This window comes from Ambystoma mexicanum, chromosome 3p (genome assembly GCF_040938575.1).
Source record: "Ambystoma mexicanum isolate Mex_15411 chromosome 3p, UKY_AmexF1_1, whole genome shotgun sequence".
Lineage (NCBI taxonomy): Eukaryota > Metazoa > Chordata > Amphibia > Caudata > Ambystomatidae > Ambystoma > Ambystoma mexicanum.
The window spans coordinates 1,010,716,328-1,010,744,223 of NC_090925.1; the positions used below are offsets into that span (position 1 = coordinate 1,010,716,328).

The window sequence follows — 27,896 nt, forward strand, 5'->3', positions numbered from 1 at the left end:
CTCATGGAGGAAGCAAAGCTACAGAGGCTAAAAACTACAAATGCCACTCAAGCTGACATATTTCTTTTCTGGTCTCATGTAGCACCACAACAGTTGGGCACATTTACAACAAAACTAGATTAGTAGTTTGTGTTTAAAAAAGAAGTTATCAATAAAGTTTGTCCAGGAGCCCCATTAATATTTTGTATGTTACCGCCAACAGATCATTTGCTGACCGTTTCAACACTGAATCTGGGAGCGTGATTGCCTGATGTCCTACATGAACATTTGTATGGAAGCCATCTTGAGTTTTCTGACCTGCTGGAAATGTTTTTTCTGCACAGCATATTGCATACTGTACCAATAGGGAGGGAGGCAAACCCAGAAGGGGTAGAGTAAGCCTTGTTTTCAAAGTGAAGTACAGCCATACCATAGGTTATGTATCTCATGAATGCCACATGCACAGGAAATTGCCTGATTCCATTTCATTTGTGTGTACGGCAAATGAGGTATGGCCTACACCAATGCCATAGATGCAGCCCTCTTCCCAAGAGGGTGTGGTATAATTGGCAAAATGGGTGAATTTATGGAATAGGTCACTGCCCTGATGTAAACCTGGAAGGAAAACAAAAATGGCATTAGGTCATACCAGTTAAACTAGAAATGCTTGGAAAACTCAATATCTGAAAAGACTTGTGATTAGACCAGATTCTATGCAGCTCCTGCTTTACTGTAGGGATGTTGATTATGGCCAAAATGGTGGCTGCACCTAAATTGCTGTGTAAGGAGCTTACTTTCATAGAGTATGTTGATAAAAGAAAGTGCTCTGAGAAATTGGCAACATTTGGTAGGGATGTTCAAACAAAAGATAATTAGGTTTTCTTTTCCTGAAGGATCAGCACAGTAAGAGGTTGAGGTATGCTTAGCCACCATGGTTACCTGTAAATCATGACCACCATCAGGCAAGATACCTCTATCGGCATGGAAATGAGCATTTGTGATGACAAAAGGGTCAACCATTAATGGAGTAAATCAGCTTTTTGTGGACCATGCATGGGAAACGTTTTAGATAAAGAATAAACTTCCAGGTCAAACAAGAAGGGTCAAGGGACTCTACCTCCCAAGCCAAAATATGGCATGGAGGCTGTAGTGAAAGAATGAGAATGCCTTAATATCTGTTTCTTAGATACCACTTCATGCAAGATTCCTTCTGCATCTCAGCATGGTAATAGCTGTATTTACCCAATATAATGGGACTCAATTGGACGAGTAAAGTGTTAGGTTAGCCCTGTTGATATTGAAAATTGTGAAATGTAGGCTTGCCCCATGTCGGAGATGAGCACTAAATCTGTGATCTAGCCTCCCAGTCATAGTCCTCAAATTTCCGTCACCGATTCTGTCCTGTTGGGGGTCATTTGTAAGGTTTATAATATACGAGTAACCGGGTATCAGTTTTCCAAACGTTCCCCCAACTCCGAAGTGACTATAGGGGGAGAGCTCATTGAGTGTAATGATGCACTTAAAATATAAAAACATGACGGTAACTAAATTACTACCACTTTTACTACATCGCCATACTTGTCGTCCATTGGTAAGATGGAGGAGATACTTTCAGCTCTTGACTGGAGTTATTTCCTTCATATTACTGTCAGAAAAACGGAGGAAATACTTCAGTGGAATAACCACAGTGATAATTCCTCAAATCTTCAAGGATTTATAAGGAACGCAAAAGTGGTGATTAACACCCCCCATTCTGCCACTTGTCTTCTAGTGGATTTTAGCAGAATACAAGTGGCTGTAACAGCAAATTATTGAAGCTTTATTTGTGTATTGGTTGGTCCGTTTAGTACAGATAAATAGGCCTTGCAATCCTTATCTTTTCTATCGTTCTGCGTCTTGGTGACCAAAGAAGACGACCTTTCTTTTTGTGTATTTGACCCTGAAACGCCTGCCTCACTTAATGTTATCAGCTTTTGGAATGACGATTACTGTGAACCGAACTGAAGACTTGTAAATGTACTAGTTTAGGGCCTTTCAGCCTTTGATGTGCACTGTTGCTGGATAATTTGGGACCTTCTAGTACTAGGCATGAGTCCTAACTTTTAACTTGGCATGAACCACAGTTAAGATGGGCCAGGCGGGCAAAGGCTTTCTTCTTGGACATAATAATTCTCCATGGGCTTTTATTCTTACATCTAAGACATTTCTATTTTCTCCTAGGGACTTAAAGCCTGAAAACATCCTGCTGGACTGCCAGGTATGTACACATTTGTCTTGGCAGGTATTGCATTTTGGGCAGAAGTATGCTGCTTTCCTGGTTACGCAAGTTGGTTTGAGCTTGACATGAAGGTGGTGCCTCTAGGCAGCTGCTGCTTAGTCTTGTCAAGTTTCCATAAAGTTAATGTACAACATAAAATGTGCATCAAAATACATACCACAATTTGTTTTACATAAAAATGTAGAAGGCAGAATGACTTTCCACACTTCCTTAGTAATCTAATCAACAGGACTGGTGGTAGATATTGTTTTGGTGCCTGGCATGCTTTTTGATTATTCGCCAGGATTAAATGCCAATGCAGTCCAGTTCTAGATTATGTACCCAATCAAGTGAGCTTGACAGCCGCTGCTTGGATTAACACTCTTGTCGAAATAATTGGAAACATTGATTTGCCCTAGTTGGGCCCTTACCAGACTAGGATGTAGAGCACCTGCCCCATGTTAGGCAGAAACCTATGCAGTTCCCTCTGGGACCACTGAAAAAGATTTAAGACTACAGGTGTTTGCAGTAAACCCACTTGGTAGCAGTCTGTACCACACAGATTCACTTGGTAGCTATGGCTGAGCAGTCAGACTTCCCTCAAGAAGAGTTAGGCAGTATACAGAGTATTCACAATAGGTCAAAAGAACACAATAGAACAAGTAAACACTGAACAGGGCTTGGTGTAAAAGAGATAATTATTTATTTAAAACCACATCTAGAAAAACACACAGGCACTAATAGTAGGCAATTCAAAAACACGGTCACTAAAAGATATACACTCCCTTAGAAGAATATTAGACAAGTCTTAAGTAAAGCTCGACTTATTTTCAGACAGCGGTGAGCGCTTAACGTAGATGGCACTCTAATAATTCGTTTTAAAAGGGAGAGAAAAGCAGAGAATAAATTGAAACAGATCCCAACACTTTTTCATGAACCCACCAAGAGAGGAAGGCAAAGTAACACCGTGAGTTTAGAGTCAGTAGGCCGGATCCACTTTAAGGGGATCAAAATGAAATGTGTCCAAGGTCACACTGTTGCAGTGCACACGAGTCTTGTAAAGGTTCAAAAAGAGTTGGACCAAAGAAAGGGACCAGTTAGAGGGTCAAGGCGGCCAGCCCAGTCCAGAAGGTTATGGAGTTATTACCTTGTAGCAATCTTTAGAAAGGGAGGCCTGGCGGACACGGTACCTTAAAGTGGTGAGAATACTACAGCGGGGGCAGTTGTTCCTGGCAGCGGATGCAAGTCGGTGCTTAGTCCGGGGGAAGAGAGGATCTCGTCGGGGATAAAGACAGGAGTCTGTTGCACTGCCAGGGAAGAAACCAGCCACGGAGCTCTCGGGTAAAAGGAGTGGTCCTTTTATTTGCGGTCCAGTGGTAAGAGGCTATCCGGTTGCCGGGGTGCTTGGCACGGGCAATTCGACCACAAGCCGGGCTGGGGTGCGAAGAGAAGAAGGTAAACTGGTTGTGCCCACCAGTCAGGGGAAGAAGCCTCTCCAGCCGGGAGATCTTCTCTGTCGTCGGGAAGTGGTGAGTCGGTTCCGCAGGGCTCCACCGGTGGTGTCGTTGTGGTAGGTCGGCTCAGCTTCTCCCTCGTCGGATTTTCAGGTCCTGTGGCGACTTCTGAAGTTCCAGTACCCAAAGCCCTGCTTTTATGCAGCACACCCCCGTTCACTCAGCCTAGCTGTCAATCAAACATGCTAAGTGGTGAGCCGGCCGGCTCACCACTTGGGCCAATCACACAAAAGTGCGACTTGAGTTACCAAGGTAACTCAGTCCAGGGTACCTAAACCCCCTCCCACATCCCCTGTGGTACCCAGACAGAGTGGCACCACTTTTGGAGGCTTCTGTGGAGAAGCCCGCCAAAAAGTGGAACAAAGGGCTCGACTTGGGTTGGAGTCACAGAAGAGAACACAAACGCCATTTTTGAATCGAGTCCTGGCAAAAAATACCAACCGGTGAATTAATATTAATTAAATAAACCGCCGGTGTGTTCGAGGCTATGAGAATTAAATAATTAAAGTTGTTAGCCTCGAACAATGGGAAAATCCCATAGGGATATATTCGCGGTCGAATATAAAAAGTAGTATCCACTGCCACCAGCCAAAACTCGATCGGGGGGAATGGAGACGTGCCCCCTCAACTAAAAGACCCCGGGGCAATCGAATTGCCCCGACCAGTACGTCCACAATATGATGGTTTGTACCGGTTTCTGTTAATAATTTGGGACTAGTAAAACCAATGGTGACTTTACATGCCCTGGGAGACAGTAGTCAGTCCCAGAGTATGGAGTCTATGGCGGGGTGTCACTGACGTCCCTGTGTCACTGCACGAAGGGTGCTGTGTAACACACAGTAAAAACACATGAGACCTTATGGAGTAAAGGACCCCATAGCCCATAAAACACAAACAGTCAAAGGAACACCATAAATCACGTCCAAGAGTGGGAGAAAGAGTCTCACTCTTGGCAGGAGAAAAAAACAAACTCCAGAAATCCAGCAAAGCTGCTGGGGGACTCGCTAGGTTAGGAAATTCAGCCTAAAGAGAGAATTCTCCCTAACGCCCCATCCGCCCATGGCCATCATTAACCCTTTAAAATACATTTGAACTATTGTCTAAAATAATGGAATTTTCATTTTTAATGTTGCTTCACCACCTGCCCATGCGAGCAAACCAACTACAGACTTCGTACTTTCTTGGTTCCCCCTTGCACAATAGTGCCTCTATGATGCAATGCAGGCGTCATAACGTGTTTTTTGTTGTGCACACAGAAATGTGTTGTTGCTGGTTGCACCATCCTCTGGACAGGTGCTGGTGCTACCTGTACGAAGCATGAAGAAGCAGGTGGGAAAGTGTGTACATTTGATAAAGCAAGTCACAGGCCCTCCCAGAAGGTGAGCAGGTGCTCAGATGGTGAGCTGTACTGATTCCATGGTTTTGGAACCTGGATTCGAAACAGCTGATTCCTACAAATCAGGACGGGGTGATGGGTTGGCAATAGTTTGGTGTAAAGTATTGTGATGAAGCGAGGGAACTCTACTTCTACCCAAGGGGGAGCCCATCTCTGTGAGGCTTGGGAGGTGAGCCTGCTCAGCAGCACCCTTCCTAAGGCTCAATGCACGTGGGACCTCACAGGGAGAGACTCACACCTTAGGGGACAAGGACTCCCCTTCCTGTGAAGGAACTCTCAAAGCCAAGCCATGTAATGGCATATATAGGGCTGTCTCTCATATCCAATACTTCCAATTGTCGAGAATTCAAAAAGAAGCAAGATAAAATATACTACCCACGAGAGAAAAGAACAGCTGGCTCTTTAACTGAAAAACCTAGATCCACTGGGATGAGTGGATTTAAGGAGGTGTATTCGTTAACTCCATGGAAGAAAGACCGAGGGAAGAGATACGATTGGGTGGTGAAGCAGGGGACGTCCCATAGCCGGCCAGACTGAAATACCTGACGTACCCCAACACCTCTGCCACTAGCACACAGCGACCACCACCCGAAAGGAACCCTGTATAGCTGGCCTCCGATGGACTCTCTCAACAATAGCAATCCATCTCTAATCTTCAAGAGCACCCACCCACATGTCTGACCTCTACTGGGCTGCCTAGTCGAGCCTTGCCAACCACCTAAGTCTTAGAATGGCAACATGTACACAAGCATCTAAGCTAACCTCCCTAGAATCTCCAACCACATTGACTACGGTTACCAAGGGTGTTCTAACCAAGGAAAAAGTGCATTGAGGCCACACAAGTGGGGAAAGAGCGCTATATAAATAACCAAATACAATAACTGTTTTCTTCATGTATTTGTACACCTCTGCTCCTTGTTTGTTAATTTATTTATATTGTGCACCAAACCCTGGGGGCTTAACAGAACTATTGGGGGTAACCAGTTTGTAGTGTAAAAGCTCTTTTAATACCCCTTCGCTGTGTGGGCAGGGCACAACCATGATGGATCATCCATATAATTGTGATGATTTCTTCATTTAGTTGAAACCAGGTCTGTTATGTAAATAGTTTCAGTAGATGCTGGACACGTGAGATTTGCCAAAAGATCTATATTTAAATAAGTTTCTGATTAGATGGCATTTCGAGAGCGACAGCTATTTTATAGTCTCGAGCTTAAGGAACAGTTCCAAATCTGGTTCAGAGTAATAATACTCAATTTTCTTATCTATGTAAGGCACCTTCCCTAAGAAACGTTTTCCTCCCATGAATTTGGATCACTTGGCCATCGTAGGTTTGAGATGTGTGAACGACCCTGAGACTTTTAGATTCATTTATTTGTTTAATACATTCTGGAATCTCTTAAGCTAATAATTGCAGGGTTTCCTGCGACTGTATATTGTCCACATTTGGCTTTACTGTAGGGGTTTCTTGCCATCTGTTGCCTAATAGTGTTTCAAATGTGACCTTGGAAAAAAAGCCAGCAGCTTTCCACACTTCTGCCATAACCCACTGAGGGGGCATTGATGATAGATTGACATGGGCTGCTGTGTGTTAATGCACACTGTTTAGCTGTGCTGCTTCTGGCCTGTCTGGGACTGAACAGTTTGCTGTTTTTTTTTTATTTTTCTTTCTTTTTTTAAAATGTGTTTTTCACGTGATTAATCATTTGATGGTTCAGTGGGAGGTATTGTCTTTAGAGCAAGGTGGCCCCTGGACAAACAGTCCCAAAAGCGGTACAGAACAGTGTTTCAGTTGTACAAGGAGGCTATTTGGCACATTGTTGTTGAGGACTTGCTAAATACATTTTAAAAAAATATATCATTTATAAAGCGCACTAAGCCCTTGGGCATCAAGGCGCTGGTTACATATATACAAAGTCTGATCAGGGTTTGCTGAGTCCCAGTCTTGGTCCCTGCACAAAGAGCAGTGTCATGAGGTGTTTCCTAAATCTGCAGTAGGATTCTTCTGCTCTGAGAGTAGGGGCAGCGTATTCCAAAGTTTGAAAGCAATGACTGGGAAGCTTGATCCTCCTGCTCCCTTAGATTGTGTCTCAGAGTGGTCAGGCAGTACGTGTTAGAAGTATGGGTGGGTCTGGATGACTGCATTTTTTTCAGTTTGTGTGACAGGTACGGTGTGGTAGCCATGGAGAGGCATTTATGTGTAATCGCTAATGTTTTAAAGATGTGCTATCGGACAGGGAACCAGTGAGCCTCTATTCTGGCAGCAGATCTATGCTCACACTTTGGGATGTTTAGTGCAGCTTGTATGGCATTCTGTATGACTTGTAACTTATGTTACTGGTGGTGGTGCCTGCAAAAAAGGCATTGCAGTAGTCCAGCCTCGAGCCAGTGAGCGCCCAGGCAATGTGTAGGCAGTTGTCCAGGGAAATAAACGGTCTGCTATCATTGATTAGTTTTGTGGTGTAACCAGCTGAGGTAGCGAAGCGTTGACCTACATTAGAGCATTGAGTCAAGATGGACACCCAGCGTTTTTACCATGTCGATACCGGGATAGTGATCCCTTCGATGGTAAAAACTTTGTAGGCTTTGTTGAGTTTTTTTAGAACTGTTTGGGACCCAACTAGAAGGATTTCTGTCTTGTCGTCATTCAGACAAAGCAGGTGAGAGGCAGCATGTCGGAATCAGCGACATAGTTGCCAGAGAGTGGGTTGAGAATCTGCGTATCATCTGCATAGTTGTTATAAGAGATACCCTGCTTATCCAGAAGATCAAATGGTGCTTTAGTAAAAATGTTAATATTTGGGTATGCCAAAGGTTACTTGGTGGGGGTGGCAGCGGCATTCTCCGCAAACACCCCCATGGATCTGTCCACCAGGAAGGATGCGATCCAAGAGTTGCCTTCTGGAGAAAGGTTGGCTGTGGGCGATAGGTGTTGACATAAGATTTTTGTGGTCCACCAGATCAAAGGTTCCTGACAGGTCTAGTAGAAGCAGGGTTACCGATTTGCCTGCATCCTTGATGTTGTCTAACTGATTTTTCAAGTATACTAATGCAGATTCAGTTCCATGAACAGGGCTGAACTCAGATTGGCACAGACCCAGGATGCTGTTAACTTCAAGGTGGCGCAGTATCTGGACATAGGCTGCTCGATCAAGGATCTACAGAAGGAGCGGCACTGTGGTGATAGTGCGGTAGTTGGTTGGGACTTCTGGGTCTAGGGTAGGTTTCTTCAGTAAGGGGAGTAGCCAAGCTTCCTTCAAGCTGAGCGGCACTTGGCAAGCTGAAAAGGAGGTGTTGATGAGGGAAGTAAGTGGCAGGACAGGTGTCCCCTGTGCAATGGGAGGATTTCAGACCTTTAATAGGCAGTGTCACTTCCGTAGCTTCGACTGGTAGAAAGCAGAATTGTGGCAGGATAGGTTGGTCTGCCTGCATGGGGTACGAGGGCAGAGGGCGCTAGGTAGACACCTAGCAAGGATTTTTTTATTGATCTTGTTTTGTAATGTTTTGATTTTACTTAGTGTTTTGGATAATAGCACACCAGGCAATGCCTTTGGTACAGGTGGAGGGGTTGGTGGTAGGGGATTCTAGATCGCGCAGGATTGAGACGAGCTCACGAGAACTTGATTTGCTGTTTGAGATTCTGGCATTGTAGGTGAGAATGTTTGCCTGTAGTATGGACTTCCTGATTTTTTTTTGCTAGGCAGGCAAAGTGCGTTTGGGTGCAAATGTCATCAGTGAACCAGGAATTAAGGTGCTTGGCAGGTTTCGGTTTCATGCAAGGCTAATGGGGCGATTGTGTTGATGGCAGGCTTGAGAGGTTTGTTGTAGGGATCTACTAGGATGGCAAGGCCATCAGACTGAGGCAGTGGGGGCTGCAGGTCAAGCAGCAAAGGTAGGATGCTGTCATTGGTGAGGTTACAGGTGCTTGAGGCCACAGTGGGGGTAGGGGCGGATGGCCGGTAGGATAGCGGTGGAGGTGGGAAAAGAGAAGGTGATGAGATATGTCCAAGGGCAAGGCAGAATGGCAGTGATCGAGGCAAGGCTAGTAAAGGTCTGCTAGCCTTGCCAGGATGTGTCCTTTGGAGTGAGTAGGGCTGAGGATGTGCTGCATCAAGCCAAGCAAAGTAAGGGAGGCAGCAAGAGATTGCACATAATTGTCGTCCGTCTCGTCGAAACAAAGGTTTAAGTCTCTAAGGAGTAGAACCTTGGATGAGGGTTTGGTGTTGGAGGACAGTAGTTGCACGATATCTTCTTCAAATGACAGGGGTGGGCCAGGGGTACGATAGACCAGGTGGATGTGTGAGTTAGTCTAAGTTTGGCTGAAAATTCTCCACTAGCTAGAGGGTATGTGCAGATTTCTGTGAGAGGGAGAGACTCTCTTGCGATTAGTGCTACCCCACCACCTGTTGCGTCTTGCCTATCCTTACGGATGGTAGTGTAACCGGATGGTATGGCGTTGGAGAGTGATAGGCTGGATATAGCCTGAAGTCAGATAGCACTAGGAAGTCCAGGTTGTTGCTAGTGATAAGGTCAGCGATATCTAGTGGGTGGTCAGGTATGGAGCTTTCGTTTACTACTGCACCTTTTAGAAAGGAGGTTGAAGTGGATGTAGTGCACTTCTGAGTATTGGGTGACCTGCTGGGAGAGATCTCGTGTGTGTGGTGCTCGGGTCAATAGGCTGATTGGACCTAGGTACATTGGCCTTGGTAGGGTGGACATTGGTGCCCTGAGTGTGATCCAGGGCAACAGTCTGGACACTAGGCTGTGAGCGAGAGTGGACGTATTGGTGATGTCTGGTTTGTGACGGATCTGTGAATGTGAGCTGGTTGGGTGGGGGCATCATGGAGAGGGGAATTCGTGGCCCCAGAGAGCTTTAGGCATTCATATTTCCCAGCAAGGGTAACGTGGTCAAAGCAGTGGCATTTCTTTCGGCTCGTGGGGTTGGGGTTGCCTGGCCTGACTCTGCCATAGATACTGTGTTGTTGGTTTGGTGTGAGGCTTGGCATGTGATGCGGGCAATGAGCATGCTGTTTGGTAGGGGGGGCAGGCAGGTCCGTGTAAATAGCCGAAGCATGGAGATGGTTGGCTGGGCGTAGCGCTTTCTTACCAATGGGGGGCATATGCGCTGTGAGGAACCCAGTGAAAGGCGCCCGATGGAGGAAAGTTGATATGTTGCAGGCACAAGGAATTATGGATCCTTGGCAAGAAGTGAAGGTGGGTAGTGGGCACACTGGATGTGGCAGCGCCGATGCTGGAGCCCGACTTGACTGAAGAATAGCGAGTGATGTTGGCTGTGCATTTTGAACCACATTGACGGCTCAGGTGTTGGCAATAAGAGTGGCATGGCATTGGTGTTTTGGGAAGAAGAGAACGTTTAGAACCCTGCTTCTATTATTCTTCTAATCCGTTGACACCTTAATTGGAAATCTGACATGGTAGGCGGGAAAATAGTAATACATATGACTTTCTTATTTATATAAAATCCTTGTTGCTTCCTAACACTTCACCAAGCACCCTAACCCCCATCCCGCTTTCGTGGCCAAGTAGTGATGCTGCTAGATTTAATGTTTGGCTCACCTTGCAGTGTTCTGCCGCACAACACAAAGGTGAGGTATTACTAAATGACAAACCATTAATTCTACTTTGTACCTCGGATGACAACACTTCAAAGCTTTTGTGATGCCCTTCCTGGTAGCATATGAAAAAGGTGGTGGAGGTGCTTTTTCCATGGGTTTGACTCCATAATTCTTTCCCCATAGGGCCATGTGGTCCTAACAGATTTTGGACTTTGCAAGGAAGGAATGGAGCCAGAAGAAACCACCAGCACCTTTTGTGGAACCCCAGAGGTAAATATATACCTAGTTGATCGGTACTTATGATGGATACAGAAAAACCAACTGGGATGCCTATTTGTGTTTCAGAAAAGCAGACTTGCTGCTTAGTTTATGGTCCAGGGGGTGCAGCCACGTTGGGTAAAGCTCTTGGACAAGCCCTGAAATTCTGGGAACTGCACGCCACTGAGCCAGTTAAACCTGTATACTGTATTTATTTCATTTTCTGTAGCGCAAAAGGCAGGGGGTATCGGAAGGCTTTCCAAGCAACTAGGAGCAGCCTTTTAAGAATTGAGCACACTTATACAAGGAAGAGTAGACGAGCAAGAGAGGACTTGAGTGCTAGAAGGGAGCAAGAAAGAAGGGAGGCAGCTGCTAAAGTATTCATGTATTTACAAAGGGGCCGGGTTTTATATTTTGTCCTAAATCCGGGTGGTCAGTTGACGAGGAATGTAGCTGGGGGCACACTGCATTATAGCTGACCTTGTGAATGATTGGGCTGCATGCTCAAGCAAATCCTGAAGAGATCTGTTAGGTCTGCGACAATGACTGGGCCATTGGGATGCATGTATCCTTACCTTGTGCTTCTTCTCTTCTTCCCACCGGCAGTATCTTGCCCCGGAAGTACTCAACAAGCAGCCCTATGACAGGACGGTGGACTGGTGGTGCCTGGGAGCAGTGCTCTACGAGATGCTTTTTGGCTTGGTAAGTTATGCCCTGCTTATGGTACACAGTCTGGTAAGGGCAAGTGAATTAGGTCACTGGGACTCTTCCATGCATAACCACATCTTTTGTCTGCCCTTCCACATCTTAAGCTTACCCCACCTGAGCTCCCCCTCCACCCCCACCAGCAATAAAGCTAGATGAGGCAGGTTCCTAAGTCTGCACAAGGACCTTTGCTAACCCCTGAATTCACATGGTTGGTTTTTTGAATGCAATTTATGGAAAAGTATTTACTGGTACTGAGCAGTTCACTCTATAGCTCATCCTGGCCTTGGTCTTTCACCCATCTCAAATGTTCTGGAGTGGGATATGGGTACAAGGCTGCTATTTCTGTAGGAGAAATAATTCTGATAATGTTCATGATTCTCGACTCTGTTATACAAATGTTTTATGGTGAACACTGACATTAGACTAAATGGACTTCAATAAAAGAACCTCCCTTCCAAAGGTGCAGCGTAAAACAATAACACTTTATGCATCCCTGCTTAAAAAGGCCCTACTACGCCTTTGGTAGGACTGAGATGAAATTCTTGATTGCCTAGAACCAATACCTTTAGTGTCTGACATGTTTTAAAGTCATTGCTTAGTTTACAATGTTCTTTTATAAATGATGATCGCTCGTATTATGCACCTCAATACTTCATGCTGTATTCACTTTCTATTTCTTTATTCCTCATATTTCTTTCTCATCATCTCCTTCTGGACAGCCTCCCTTTTACAGTCGTGATGTGGCAGAGATGTACGATAACATACTACACAAGCCTCTCCAGCTTCAGGGAGGAAAGACCATAGCAGCATGTGATATCTTGCAAGGCCTTCTCCATAAAGACCAGAAGTGCAGATTGGGAGCGAAGACCGATTTTGTATGTGGTGATGTCACTTCTTGCTATTGGTTATTACCTGGTGTGACTTGCGTTGCAATCCATTGATGTGCTGGTGGCGCTAAGCATGGGTGCTCCCTGGCAGCCATCCTGTCCTGTGCTTGGTTTCTCGTTGTCTTCACCTGGGATTTAATTTCCTCTGCTTAATTATTTCCTTTTTAAGACTCTTGTTATCACTTCCTGTTCTAATTGCCTTTCGTGCCCCCCCCCACCACCACTTTGAGGTTGCTTTCTGCACTTGTGTTTCTCGCTTAATGTTGCAATTTTCCAGCGATTTGCGCCTCTAGTCTTTTGTGGCCTGTTTTAGCAACAAAAGGCTTGAGAAATGTGACCTTAGCGAGTGTAAGGGGCACCTCAATACTACAACCGTAGTCTAGAGATCTATTATTGGCTGTCCAAACTTGCTATACTCTCAAGCTTGTTCCAGTAACATTCACTGCCATGTGTCTCTCACCTTGCAGCACAGTCCTGGCCGTTGGCTAGTATGAATAGCTCCGTCTGTTTATGTGAACCCATTCTAGCATGTGAAACCTGTAATGAGGGCACTGTTGGCATTACATTTTTGTATTTTTTTTTTTTCTCATTCAGAGGGTTACCTCCTACATATCCCTCCTCCACTGTTTTAACATGTGTGCCTTACCCTCCCTGTATACTTAAAAGGAATGTCTTTGGGGCCATTTCTACCAGCAGTTGTACCCGATATGTACTGACTTGTTCCAGTATGTGCAGAACCATGGCTACGTTTTTTTTTAGAAAGCAGATATTGAGTTTATAGCAAGATGACTTGTGCCCTTTGTATAATTACATAACCACCTTCGGATCTGTTAAAAAAGTAGGCTAGCAAACTTCAGTGCCTCTGTCATGGCTGCTGCCTACCAAAATGGGTTTTGTCAGTCGCGCCTTTCCCATTGTTTCAAGCTAGGGTTGGAGCCTTGGCCCAGCTAAACACCTTACCAAGAAGCAGTGCTATGCAAAAAAAGAGCACACATTTTACATCAAAGGAAGAACCTGTGATTATTTTTTTTTCTTTTCAGCTGGAGATTAAGAATCACATGTTCTTCAGCCCAATAAATTGGGATGACCTATATCACAAGAGGTTAACGCCCCCTTTCAATCCCAACGTGGTGAGTGTCCAGCGGCCGAACTCCGCAAAATACTTTGTCAGCTTATTGTGTATTGTCAAATGTCCTTACTTGCTGTTGTCAAATGTCTATTGTGGTGTAGGATAAATCGTACTGTGTTTTAGTAGTCATCCCATAACTACAAGTCACAGTTGTGAGTAATGTGTTGTCCAATTTGCGATAGTTTGCCCTGTGAAATAGCACCTCACCATTTTAAGACCAAGAGGTGAGTGATGGCACAACTAGAGGCCTTAGTGAAGTGGCTTTCTGTTGTTGTCATGTGCATATGTACTGTGCTTTAAATGGATAGGTGTTGCCTTTTCAATAAACCGTAACAGCATTTCAGCATGGCTGCTGTGCCTTTAATTTCTTCAGCATTGAAGGCCTCAAAAGAAATTGTTTGGAGGGGACGGTACATATTTTCCTCTGCAATCTGTGCAACACCTTAATGTGCTTGATGGGACACTGCATCAAAGCAGTACTGTGCTGCTTTCATTTCAAGTACTGCCTCTGGAGGAAGGAGATCTGAGTAAGTGATATTAGCAACATGGCGGGGGGAGCCAGTCAATCAGGTGGCCAGGAACGCGGCTGGCTCTCCCCGCTGCCATTCCCCCCCCCCACTCTTAGTTCCCTTATTTATTTTTTATCGCCCCTCCAACCCCCAACTTACCTAATCTCTGCAGCGACCTCCCCGCCGCTGCTCCTTCATTTCTGCTCCTGCAGACCACCATGGAAAGGGAAGAGGGGATCCACACAGAGCCCTGCTTCGCTTTCCATGGAGGCCATCTTGGAAAAGGATTTTCCTTTGTACAACAGGACGCTGCGCGCATCTCGTTGTGCGAAGGAACATTTTTTTAACACCCAGGGTTACCGCTCTGGCAACCTGGGGTGCTAATAGCCTTAATCCACCATTCCTCTGGCTGTTACAGGGGGTGGGGGCGGCCCAGAGTCACTCGGGCCGATAACTTGGGCTGCTGGGCCGTTCTCCCCCTTTCCAACCAGAGGAACGGGGGATTAACACCACATTATTCTCTACTTGGATGCCCTCATACAAAGTCTTCCTGGATTTGGGTCCAAACTACTTGCAGAGATGGTTGTGCACTTAATGTTTTAGCAGGTGCTTCATTATTTTGTCTGAAGGCAGCACAAGGCTTTCCAAAGGTTAATCACAAAGTAAATCACAATTGCTTTGCAGCACCGTTATTATTAAAAGGAAATGGTGTTTTTAGTTTATAGAATAAACTTTTACACAAATAAAAAAAGACATAATTATGAACATAGAAAACAGCAAAATAGTTCAAAGCTCTACTGGCACAATGCCTTACATCAACAATCACCAGCTCCAGCATTTATAAAATAATATACTATTTACAGTAAAAAATCAGGCAAAGCATAGGCAAGTCATGTAGATTGATGTAGTCTGGGGGTCCAGCATAGCCTCATTCCCACCATGGGGCCATGCAGATATAATATAGCCAATATAGCCAACATCCTGTGACTTGGGCTACTCTCCCCAAAACTCTCTCAGATCAGCTTCCCCCCGGAGCATCCACTTGCCCATCTCCTCCAAAATAATCTTCAACAGGGAAGACACTGCAACAATCAAATCCTCCTGTGCAGTCATAATTCTGAGCCATAGTTTTCCGGTGAGGACAATTGCAAAAATCCAGAAAGATAAGTCGGATGGCCGAAAAGCCTGGACATTCAAGAAGCAGGTAGAAGAGTGACTGAGCCAAACACTCGGCCACCCCACATTTGTCTCGGAACCTGTAACTTTGGACCCATAACTCCCATTGTTGGAAAAGCTCGAGACAAAACGTTAAGTAAAGATCTCAATGCTTTGTAGAGGGAAACCTTTGTATATAGGATCTTAGATACTTCTGCAGCATATGTAGGTAGTGATCCTTTTGGTACAGAAAGTCTAAGTCCTCAAAATCACTATTTTTATCCCATCTCCTTATCTTATTTTTCCTTGTTTAAGCAGTATCGGAACCCTTCAATTCGATCAGATTTTGATAGGCAATACATTTCCTGGAAAATGTATACACGAAAGAGCTGCAATTTTGGCCATTGCTCATTTGCTCTTAAATGCGGGCATTCAGTGGGTTTACCTCACCTTCCTCCAATTTAGTCAGCAACGATGGGGATCTCTTGATGTGCTGCACCCACCAAGAGGTCACACCCAGTTCTAAACGGATTACACTAATCGGAATAGACTCCGGCAACCCTAAAACTGTCTTCTATATTTTACCCTCCAACTTATTGAAGGTTTGGTTCTCAAACAAAATTAACTCGCAGCCATATAAGACTGTAGCTATGACCTTTAATTCGTATACTTCGATTAGAGGAAGCAGAGTATAGGCCCACCGCTTGTTCTTAAGAACTTTCATTAGTAGAATGAATGTACTTATTTTGGCTTCCATTTTCCCCTTTTGGATGACTAAGTGCTGCTTAGTAGAGATGCGAAAAGCTTAGATACGTGATACTGGTAACCTACTTGATCAGGGATTGATATACCTTCTAGCTATAACTCTTGGTCTTAGTTGTGAAGGTCAGTATGTAGGATTTAAGATGGTTACTTTTAAGATGGTTAATTAATATACAATTGTACACCCTCAGGTAACCTTTGCAGACCTGCAGGCGTATAATCCATTAGAACTAAATCTGCATATGCCATGATATTAACTCTCAGGTCCTGCCATCTAAGCGCGTAGCCCCCCCACTGTAAGCGTTCGTGCCATAGGTCTGCTAAATATAGGCTGGAGATTGTGGGGGTCACCACACTTACCCCTTTGGTGATCTGAATTGGGTTTGAAAGTTCCCCTGATTATTTAGACAAATTGTTATTGTATTTTCCTTATACAACTGGTTAATCATACCGAGAAGACCTTAGACAATACCCAATCGTCTAAGTTTCTCCCAAAGCCTCCGTAGGTTAACATTATCAAAGGCAGCAGTAAGGTCCAGAACTGCCACATAGTGATTTACCAGTATTCCCCCCAATATCTAAGTTACAGATGGACAGTCATCTGCACTTGTAAGGGTGCCTACATGCTTCCTAAAGCCTGTTTGCAGTGGGTTAAGTATTTTTTCCCCTGTCAATCCATCTTGTTAACTCTTTTAAAACCAGCTTGGCAAAGATCTTGGCTGCTGAGTCATTCTGTGCTATTGGGTGGTAGTTTGCTGGGTTGTCAGTCCCCGCTCTTAGAGATGGGAACAGTTGCAGATCGCCAGGTAATCGGACACTCTGTCACTAGCAATGCGTCAGCATAATCTACATAAAATATCCGACCATAAGATAGGATCCTCCTTGAAGAATTGATTGGAGACTCCTGCAGGGCCACTGGCACTTGAGTTACTGAAGGATTTAATGGCAATCAAGAAATCCATAGCATCAAACCCCTAAGTCTGCTTCTCACTGAGAGTGAGGTCCTGTTTCCACCCTCCTGGCCATCTGTTCTCCTGCACATGTGGAGTTTGTGCCTGGCTGCTGACCATTCCATTAGGTAGGTGCACTTTCTGTGCATTACTGCACCTCCAGGGGATTTATTGAACCTGAAAAATCGAAATTGAAAAAAGAGCAGAAAAGAAAAAAAAAACAAATTTGCATGCAATTGTTGGAAAGGACGGTTTTATTTGGCATTTTCACTGTGCTGCCATTTTTACCTGGAGCAGCCTTGTTATTTTGAAAGCCCATTTTTCCCCCTATTGCCTGCTTATCTGACAGTTTTTTTGGCCCTTCCAAGATGGCCGCCGTGGTTTTCTTTGTTGTGTAGGCAGGCTGTGCTGAACCACCTCTTTCTGTGCTGCACTCCCATTGGTTGAGTGTTTTCTTGCATCCAATCAGGGATTGGCAGGCTTCAGCAGGCCCACTTCTAAGGCCCCTGTCTGCTCCCTGTCCGCTTCCGGAACGCTAATTGGGGTCCTCCCTGCACCTTAACCACAATGATGCTGACACCTCACTCTAAGAAATCCGGACTGCCTTGACTTTGCCTCCTCCAGAACTATGGGTTAGTTCCCTCCTTATGGACTCACTCCTACCGCCTTTGACTAACACTGTTCTTTCTGCTTGTTACCCCCATGTCATCCTGATGCGCAGTGCTTCCTAAAACCCTTTGCTAACATCTGATTCCAAGATTGAAAAGTCAAATCTTGCTGCCCATTGCAAAATTCTCTGTATTTTGCTTGTATAGCGTTTCTTCTCTGTAACTTGCCAGCCCAGTGACCTCACCACTCTTTTGTCCCACACCTACCTGCCTTAGCCCCGCCCAGTATCTCCATCCTCTCCTCACTTCCACTCCAATGGCGCTTTCTGTTTCTCCTATCTTTTCCAACTGCTTCTCCATTGACTATCCTTCCCTTCTCACTAAGTCTGGTAGGAAGAAGTTCAAAAAGGATATCTTGGCCTCTAACCCTCGTCTTCCTATCGTCGACACCTACTCCAATGCTTCCGCCAGACAGACCCTCACCGACATCCTCTTTGTCGTTCCTTCACCAGATCTATGGACTCTTCATATGGTCTCTGTGCTCTGCCCTATCTCCTCCTCCCATTAATGGTGGCACTTGCTCGGAAGTTCTCATGGCTTCCTTCGACTCCTCTAAAGTCATAATGTCTGCCTAAATGGCACTGTCATGGTCCAAGGCCCTCAGGCCAATCGCCTCCTCTTTGATAGGCGCTTCCCTTGCCTCATCAATTTCCTCATCTCCTGCTGTCCCTTCCTCTCCCCCCTTGGCTACCTTGCCCTCTCTCTCCTCCTCCTCATCTGCCCCTCCTAGGGCTCTTTCTCCTCCGCAGGACGTACTTCTGATCTGTACCCCTCCCCAGAAGGTCTTTAAGGCTGGCAACCTTCTTCATATTGCCACTCTCAACTCTTGCTCTGCTGTCAAACACTCCTCTGACATCTGCCACCTCCTTGAAGAACTAGACTTTGATGTCCTTGGTCTTACTGAGACATGGTTCACGGCCAGCTCGGTCACAAGCTTTGACACTTTCCTCCCTGATGGCTACAAGATCATCTCAGCACCCAGATCCTCCCAGTCTGGTGGGGTTGGGGGGTAGCCCTGATCTTTCCTGTATGGATTCCTGCCTCTATCATTCCCACTCAGACCTACTCCTCTTTTGAATGCCGTGTCTATAGGCGTTCTCTCTCGTCTACCCATTCTCTTACTGTGGTTACCAACTACCGGCCTGCTGGTCAAATCGCCTCATTTCTCTCTGAGTGGGCAGACCTCTCTTCCTCCCTCCTGGCCTCTACCACTCAACTCCTCCTCCTCGGTGACCTCGGTATACATTTAGACTCCTTGCTCCTCCTCTCTACTCTTCCGTGACCTCTGCGACTCCCTCTCCCTGTCCATCCTCCCCTCTGGCCCGACTCACTCTGCAGGGCACACACTCAATGTCTTGATCTCCTCTGACCTCCCCCTCTCCATCCCTCTGACCACTCCTCTCTCCTGGAGCGATCACTCCTTCCTCTCCTCTCATCTCTCCCTCTTACCCCCAAGCCAAGCCTACCCCAACACTGCCACCTACCTTCTCGGACATCCGGCCCACGAAGCATGTGTCAGTTGAGGCTTTTGCCGCCACTTTCTCTTCCCTCCCCCCCACCTTTGGCTGTCTCACATCCTGACACAGCCCTGTCTTTGCTCTACTCTTCAATTTCTGATACGCTTGATGCTCTTGCCCCTGTCATGAGGATCCATTTGAAGTCCAAAGCCAAGTGCAATTCTTGGTATGACTCTGACCTAGCTACACTTAAATGTAAGTGTAGGGTGGCGGAGAGGAAATGGAGGACTTCCTGTTCATCCTCTGACAAACTGGCCTGTCCACTCCTACAAAGGCAATACTGACTCTGTCCTCATCAAGAAGAAAGTCCACATTCAAGCTTGTGTCTCTGCAGCATCTAACAACTCGGCCAAACTCTTTAAAATCTGCAAGGAGCTGGCCAACCCTGCAGTAGTCTCTACCCCTACTGTTGCCTCCCAGGTTCTTTGCAATGCCCTGGCCTCTCACTTCATTTAAAAAACCCAGGACATCCTCTCCACCCTCTCCACCCACACCCCCTCCTCTCCCCTCGCCATCTGTGCTTGCTGACCCTCCTTTAGCCACCCCCCACCATCCTTCTCGTCCTTTCCTCTTTTCTCCCCTGACAAGGTCACTAGACAAGTCCGATCTGTGAAAGCCTAGTCGAAACCTGCTTCATCCCTGTTCCTCTAAAACCATCAAGGACCATATTGACACCCTCACTCCGGCCCTTGCTGATTTTTGCAACCACTCCTTTGCCTCGGGATCTTTCCCCACCACTCTGAAGCACTCCTTTGTGCATCACATTCTCAAGAAACCCACAGCTGATCCTTCTTGTCCAGCTAACTATCGCCCAATTTCCATTACTCCCTTTCTTGGAAAACTCCTGGAAAAGTTGGCCATCTCTCAGCTTAACCTTCATTCCAATTCTGTTGGCTGTCTCCATGACCACCAGTCTGGCTTCAGAGCTGCCAGAAGCATGGAAACTGCTCTCCTGAACATCCGTGAAGATCTGCTCTCCAACCTTGACTCTAACATTCCCTCTGTCCTCCTCCCCTTCGATCTCTTTTCTGCCTTCAACACAGTCAACCATACCATCCTGCTCAACCGTCTCCATGAAAACCTGGGTATCACTGATCAGGCTCTGGCCTGGCTGGCCTCTTTCCTCTCAGATCGACCCTCCCAGATCCAACCTGGGTCCTTCCTTTCATCGATCTTCCTCTCTACCTGTGGTATTCCCAGGGGTCTAACCTCTCGCCCTGGCTTTTCAACCAATACCTGGCAACTCTCGCCCACTGCATTGCCACTTTTTGCTCAAATTTCCAGTGATACGCTGACAACAATCGACTCATTTTCAGGCTACCCTCTGCCACCTCCTCTCACTCGCTCATCTCCGATTGCCTAACTGCCATTCAAGATTGGTGTGCGGCCAATTACCTTTGAATGCTAGCAAGACGGAGATCCTCTTCATCGTCACACCTTCACCATCCTTTCCCCCTCACTCTCTGGCTGGCCTCCCTTGGCCCTCCTACCTCCACCTGCGAGGCTAAGAACCTCGGGGTCATCTTTGATACCACCCTTTCCTTCTACGCCCACATCTGAGGTCTCTAAAAAGTCAAATTTCCTACTGCACCTCCTCAGAGGTACCCTGCCTTTCCTCTCCTTCCCCCAGAAGCTCATGGTATCTCAAGCTCTGGTTCTCTCTAGCTTGGACTATTGTAAAAGCCTCTTTCTAAATCTACCTGCCTCTACTCTCCGCCCTCTGCAACTAATCCAGAACAGGACTGCAAGACTTGTCCTTGGCCTCAAGCCCTGGGATCGTATCTCTCCAGCTCTGAAATCTCTCCATCGGCTCCCAGTGCATGCAAGGATTAAATTCAAAACCCTCTGCATTGTCCACAAGGCTTTCTGGGGGCTGGGTCCAAAATATCTTCAGCTATCCCTCCGCAAATACCTCCCACCTCGAGCTCTTGGCTCCTCTACCTCCAACTCCCTCAGGGTCAGTCATTTTTCAAAGAATCGAGCTAGGGGCAGATCTGTCTTCGGCTGGGGCCTCCCTCTGGAACAGCCTCCCTGCCACTCTAAAACTTGAGGAGAACCATCTCCGGTTCCGGAAGAATCTCAAGACATTCCTCTTTTCTTCTGCCTTCGCTCCCCCTCTCCCCTGCTGATCTGTTCTCTATCTTGGCACTGTGCACCAGGCCACCCTCTGTCTTCCGGGCCTAGGTACCTGCTCACGCCACCACCCTCCTGCACTGCCTTCGGGCCACCACTTGCACTGGGTTCTGTATCTGTACCCATACAGGCCCCCCTTTTTCTTACTGCCCTTATCAGACCTACTTTGTCTGCTGCCTTAAACCTAGCACTTGCACATTTCTGGCTGCACTACCACTGTTTTTTGCCTTTATTATTTATTGTTTATCGGTTTCTCCTCTGCTTCGCACTTTCCACTTCTCCCCCTTCAATGCACTTTTCCCCTACCCCATGCACTTGTGCATTCTCAATGTCACTGGGCCTAGTAAGATCGCTGTTTTGTTCTCCCCTGTTCCCCTGCCTTGCCTTGTCGCGCTCTGAAACACTTGTGTACGAGTGCGACAGAAATAAAATATCAATATCAATAAGTCCAAGGGATGGCAGGGCCGACATAGGACGTCTGCTGATTCATACCAGAGTTATCCCTATTACATTTTTTATGATAAAAGGCACACCACTCCGCCTCAGATATGCGACATGATTGCAGGGCAGATTGTTTTTCCTGAGTGCCATTTAGTATCCTCCATATGCTTCTGGTATCCTTTTCCACCAATGTTTGAGCAAATATTGGTTTATAGCCATATGAAGTAAGATTCTGTGCCCCTTTAGCCAGTTAGTGTACTCAGGCGTGATTGCTTTTTTTACCTTCAGCCCAACCAAATCCTTTCCTGCTAGAGTTTTAAAGTTTTTTCAGTTTCAGCCTTCGATCCCTTTTCAGATCTTAAATCAGCGGGTCTGAAGGTTTTGGATGTTTAAGGGCAAAAGGGGTAAGGAGAGTCACCAGTTGATAAGAGCCCATACTCGTTTATTTGGCCAAAATAGATGCAACGTTCATTGGAAGAGTGGCTTTGCTCCAATTTTCTGACATAAGACCCCAACAAATATTCAGTTTGTGATTTGCTTGATGGACTTTGCCAGGACTGGACAGTGCTCGCTTTCTGCTCATAAGCAAGTTGGTCGGGCCCACAGTACTGATTGAGGTCGGCAGTCCTTCTCTCAACGAGAGGCAAAGCATAGCGTGGTCAATTCTAGGAGATTTCACAATCTTGAGCGCTTCGATCTTACCCATTTGAACGTTTTTAAGAAAGATCTAATCTATTATGGATTCAGTTCCAAAATGTTGCTACATGGGTGTTTTTGACTGGGTCTCACCAAATATTTGATTTGGGGCAAACCCCACCAAGACAGAAATTGAGACTTTCAAGCCTTGAGCCGCTTTCTTTCCAAGGCCCACCAAGACAGAAATTGAGACCTTTTCAAGCCTTGAGCCGCTTTCTTTCCAAGCCCCCACTAAGACAGAAATTGAGACCTTTTCAAGCCTTGAGCCGCTTTCTTTCCAAGCCCCCACTAAGACAGAAATTGAGACCTTTTCAAGCCTTGAGCCGCTTTCTTTCCAAGGCCCATCAAGACAGAAATTGAGACCTTTTCAAGCCTTGAGCCGCTTTCTTTCCAAGCCCCCACTAAGACAGAAATTGAGACCTTTTCAAGCATTGAGCCGCTTTCTTTCCAAGGCCCTCATCATTGCGAGTGATTGATGGTTCCACTTCATCATTAGCCGCCCATTCTTCGTCTACTCCTCACTCGCAGTTGAAATCACCTGCGATAATACCTGCGCCTGAATACATATCGTTCCACTTAATCATCACATTTCCCAATTCCTCCAGTACCTCCTCCACTAGGGAAGTTAGAACGTTAAAGTGGATATTTGCTATCAACAGCTGTACTGATTTGGGGCCAGATTTATCAATAATAACAGATATCAAAAGAGCAGTGGAGATGCAAGGCCAGTCTACTAAAACACGCTTCTGGGTGTTTAACTGCAGTTAGTAGACCTCCACTGGGGCGGCCTCTTGCTCTTTTCATAGCAGGCTTATAGTTGATTAAGCGGCCATCAATAACCAGAGCCATGTTTCCTGGAAGATGATTATATCGTACTTCAGTAGGTGGATTGCCTGATCAGCATGGAGAAATTAGTTGAATCCTCTAGTGTTCCAGCAAAAGAGTTCAAAGCTAGAAGCCAGGCCAATGAGCTGGGATTGATGGCAAGATAATTTGGTAGCCATCTCCAGCCGGCATCCAGGTTATGCGGCCAACGATAGTCATCGTCGTAGTGACGTGTAATTATCATGCGTTGCTCCGAGTGTATGGGATTCTTCAAAGTCGAGGTTGCATAGCAACATTCGTAGCCATTCAGTAGGAAATCCTCCTGGTGAGAGTACACAATATTTTCTACTATTTTACAACTAACGTGTACAGTACATGTCCTCAGGAGGGTGCGATCGGACAGATGTACAAAAGTCAGATCTTGTGATGTAATTGTCGACAAGGATGAAATTGAAGACAAGAGTGCAAGCAGTTTACTTTTGTTTAGAGGTGTAGTGCATTCATCCTCGAACACAGATTCAAAAGTTAAGGGCAAAGCGGTTGAGGACTGCTATATGGCCCGCCGTCAGTCGGTCCGGCTGGATACAAGGTGCCGGTTTTGTCACCAGCCTCTGTCCTAAAACCTTTGACGGCTTTCATTTGTTTGATCAGATAGTTCAAAGAATATACTGAAGCGTTCAATTCATGTCTTCTAATCTGCGTCCAACCTCCCTCATCAGAGTCTAAGCCACTACTTCAATTCAACTTTCTTCCTTGCACGTCCTCCTTGTTGTGATGGCTGTTTCAAGGATCTTAATATGTCCAGGTGGAGTTTTTTTTTTTTGATTTGCTGTTTTTTCTTTTATAACCAAGAATACCTTTAAGCGGGTTGGCAGTATGGCATTTCTTTCTTGTATTGCTTGAAATATGGGTTTTCTCACTTACCTAGTTCTCTCAAGAGTATCCTGCGGTCTTCCTGGTATGGAGAGTGGATTAAAATGTTGTTTGAGCTGTACCCTTTCTCTAAATGTGGGCCAGGCGAGCTATTTCTTGATTTCTTTTATTTATTGCATTTTTAAAGTTTTCACACAGCCTGCGGGCATCGAGGCACTGTTCGAGGAATTATTTTTTCTGTCTTAGTTGCGTATTTATAACACGCTTAAATACCAAGAGGTTTCTAAGCGCAGACCGAACCTGTGTTGCTTATTCGTGTCTTCCTTCCAAGGCGAGCACGTTGCTGCTGAGCTACCCTCCCGGGAGCTAAATGGTCTCATGTGTATTGTGTGTCGTAGTTCATGCTCTCTTAATTCTGTTTGACACGCTTCCTCACTTATTCTCTGGTTACAAATACTTTAATTTCCCCTTTTCGTATGATGGGCAACACACTTACTGTCCCTTTTTCCTAAATGTCGAGGTACTCCTCTTCATGCCTTTTTATTTGACAATGAAACCACATTGCCCTTTCTATACAGGTGATTGTGCTCAGACTTAACAAGTTTACCAGTTCTTTCAGGCAGGGCAGATTCGATGGGTTTATGGCTAAAGGAGAACCTTCCCTTTCTACTGTACCTTTTTTCCTTTTATTTTCAGTAAACTGTGCTATAGTATACCTATTTTTCTTGCTTTCCTTTATTTAGTGTTCTAATTCATTTCAGTGCTCAATTGCTGTTTATATTTAGCCAATTACTTACTAAAATCTGTAAGGCTTGCGTGAGTGGATTGACATTCTTTACCAGAAGCCTAAGTGTGTATTTTGTCCAGTATGTATTGATTTTTGAGAATATCCAGGTGGTCACTTCTTTCCAGAACTGCCCCTTTTGCTGAACTACCTGTGCATGGTCACTCCATGCTGATTTTATATTTTTTCTTTTAAAAAATCTGATCTTTTGAAGCTTGTTCTACTTCATAATCAGACACTGTTTATTTTATTTTCCTATGTGCGGGGTTGGGTTCATTGGATTGTGAGGTGGTGTTTTTGTTGCACAATAACATCCCTTTCTTCGGTTATTTAGGCCCCTTCTTGCTTTGCAAATTTTAAATCCTACTGCAGCTGATCAACTCGGTGCGCAAATCTATTTCTTTAACAATAAGTTGATCAGCTTCTTAACTGTTTTAGTTTTAATTTTAGAGTCACAATATTACCAAACCAGCTATTGACCGAAAGGTATGATCTATTGTGGCTTTTTTGGAGACCTAGTTGTCTTTTAAATTAAAAACCACTTTACCTTGGTTTTCTTTTAATCCAAAATGTGTTTAATTCATTCTACACCTGTTCTAGGAGACCTTTTATTTGTTGAATATATGATATGATGTGGCATTTATACTGCGCCTGTACACGAGTGTTTCTAGGCGCAACAAAACAGGGAGGGGTAAATGAAGGGAAGACAAAATAAATATCTTCCTAGGCCTTGTGTCATTCAGATTACGCAAGTGCGGGGAAGAAGAAAGGGGAGAAGTGCCAGGGGGTAGGGGACAGGGGAGGTGCAGTTAACTCACAAGAGCAGCCAGCAGGTGGCTTGTAAGTGCACAGAGAAGGGACTGTAAGGTTGCAGATACAGACCCTTAAGTGCTGGGGAACCCAGAGGCAGTGCTGGGCAGGAGCCTGGGCCAGAGTTCAGAGGGCGACCATGTAGCAAGTGTGTGGAGCAGCCAGTTGCATCAGCAGGGGAGGAGGAAGAAAGAAAGTGGAAGCTAAAGGGAGATGTTTCTGCTCAAGTTTGAGAGAGGACTGGAAGGCTGTTCCAGAGGGATGCCCCAGCCGAGGTGATGGATCTGCCCCCAACTCTCTGCTTGGAGAAGCCTCTGACCCTGAGACTTGGAGGTGGATGAGCAGAGAACTCGAGAAGGAAGATCTTTTGGAAGAGAAAGTTGGAGCTAGAGCAGTCCCAGGCCCCATTAAGCCTGGTGGATGATGCTGAGGGTCTTGAAGTTGATACTTGCAGTCAAAGAGAGCAAGTGAAGAGATTTCAAAGTTGGAGAGATACGATCCCTGGGCTTGAGGCTAAGGACAAGTCTCGCAAGACTCCACATCCTGCCATTGATTTAGCTTTGGTTACTAGTAAGCAGCATTTTTATTAATTCACCTGACATCTTCAAGGTATTTTGTATGTACTAATGTCTGCATTACTTTTAGTTTGGCCACTACTAACTGGAGATGATTGGACAAGTCATATGCCAAATTAACCTAAAATAAGTGTCTCCCCTCTTTTCTAGGAAAGTCGAATCTGTGTGTTTTTGCAAATGCTTCTATTTTTAAACATCATGCTTTTTGCTCTCACCCCCTATCTAGGATTTCCTCCCTGCCCCTATAACTTGCTTCTAGTTATCCTGCTTTCTGCTCTATGATTTGTGTGGTTGTAGTTGGCGCCGTGCACTGCAGTTGCCTCCCTCCCTTGCTGCCCACTTTCTTCTCTCCCATTCTCCCTCAGTGGTGCTCTCAATCTCCCCTATCTTCTCTAATTGCTATTCTATCACCTATCCTATCCCTCTGTCAAAGTCTGGAAGGAAAAAGTTCAAGAAGTATCTCCTGGTCTCCAATCTAGGCCTGCCCATTGCTGACACCTATATCAACGCCTCTTCCAGGCAGACTTTCACTGACATCCTCTGTTGTTGCTTCTCCGGACCTTTGAATTCCCCTTATGGTCTCTTTGCTCTCTGCTTTCTTTTCCTCTCCCATTAATGATGGCACCTGTTGGGAGGTTCTCTTGGCATCCTTTATGTCCTCTAGGGTCATTAATGTCTACCTAAAAGGCACTGTCATGGTCCATGGTTCTCAGCCCAACCTCCCCCTTCTGAATAGGCATCTTCCAGCTCTCATCAACTTCCTCCCTTCTCCTGCCAGTCCTCCCCCGACCCCCGACCGGTACCACACTCCGATACCCTCCTCGGAAGACATTCAAAAGAGGCAATCCGCTCCACTTAGCTACCCTCAACTCTCACTCTGCCCTGAAACACTCCTGGCATCTTCCACATCCCTGAAGACCTCGACCTAGACGTCCTCGCTCTCACCGAGACATGGTTCACTGCCAGCTTGGTCACGAGTTTTGACACTCTCCTCCCTGAGGGTTACAAGATCCTCTCCAAGCCCAGGCCTAACCAGCCGCGGGAGGAGTGGTCCTGAACCTCCCTGAGTGGGTCCCTGCTACTATCGTACCCACTCAAGCCTAATCCTCTTTGAATGTCTTGTCTGCAGGTTTGGTCTCTCTCCTGGCCCCTCTGACTCTGGCCACCATATAGAGGCCCACTGGCCAGGTCTCCCACTTCCTGTCGGATTGGACTGACCTCACCTCTTCTCTCCTGACCTTCTCCAAGCTTCTCCCCTCAGAGACTTCAATATTCATTTATTACAGTGTGCAAAACCCATAGGCATTTATACGCTAGTTACAGAAAGTGCATAGTACAATTTGTGAAGTGCAAAAACACACATATAAGTTACAGATCACATGGGGGGTGTGCAAGGTGGCAAAGCCTCACCTCATGGTATGGCGGCTACATCTGACATGCAGACAGGAAATAGTGACGAAATAGGTATGAGTGAATACAGCCTGGCAGTCTCAC

At 45.8% G+C, this 27,896-nt stretch overlaps 1 protein-coding gene across 5 annotated transcripts in view; it reads left to right on the forward strand.

The window, feature by feature from the left end:
• SGK2 (serum/glucocorticoid regulated kinase 2) overlaps positions 1–27,896 on the forward strand; it is a 536,387-nt gene that overhangs the window by 502,752 nt on the left and 5,739 nt on the right. For all 5 annotated transcript variants that reach the window (XM_069652333.1, XM_069652338.1, XM_069652336.1 and 2 more), the window contains 5 exons: positions 2,200–2,236; positions 10,906–10,992; positions 11,587–11,682; positions 12,408–12,563; positions 13,616–13,705. In XM_069652333.1, the coding sequence (XP_069508434.1) occupies positions 2,200–2,236; positions 10,906–10,992; positions 11,587–11,682; positions 12,408–12,563; positions 13,616–13,705 (466 nt within the window). The remainder of the gene's footprint in view (positions 1–2,199; positions 2,237–10,905; positions 10,993–11,586; positions 11,683–12,407; positions 12,564–13,615; positions 13,706–27,896) is intronic.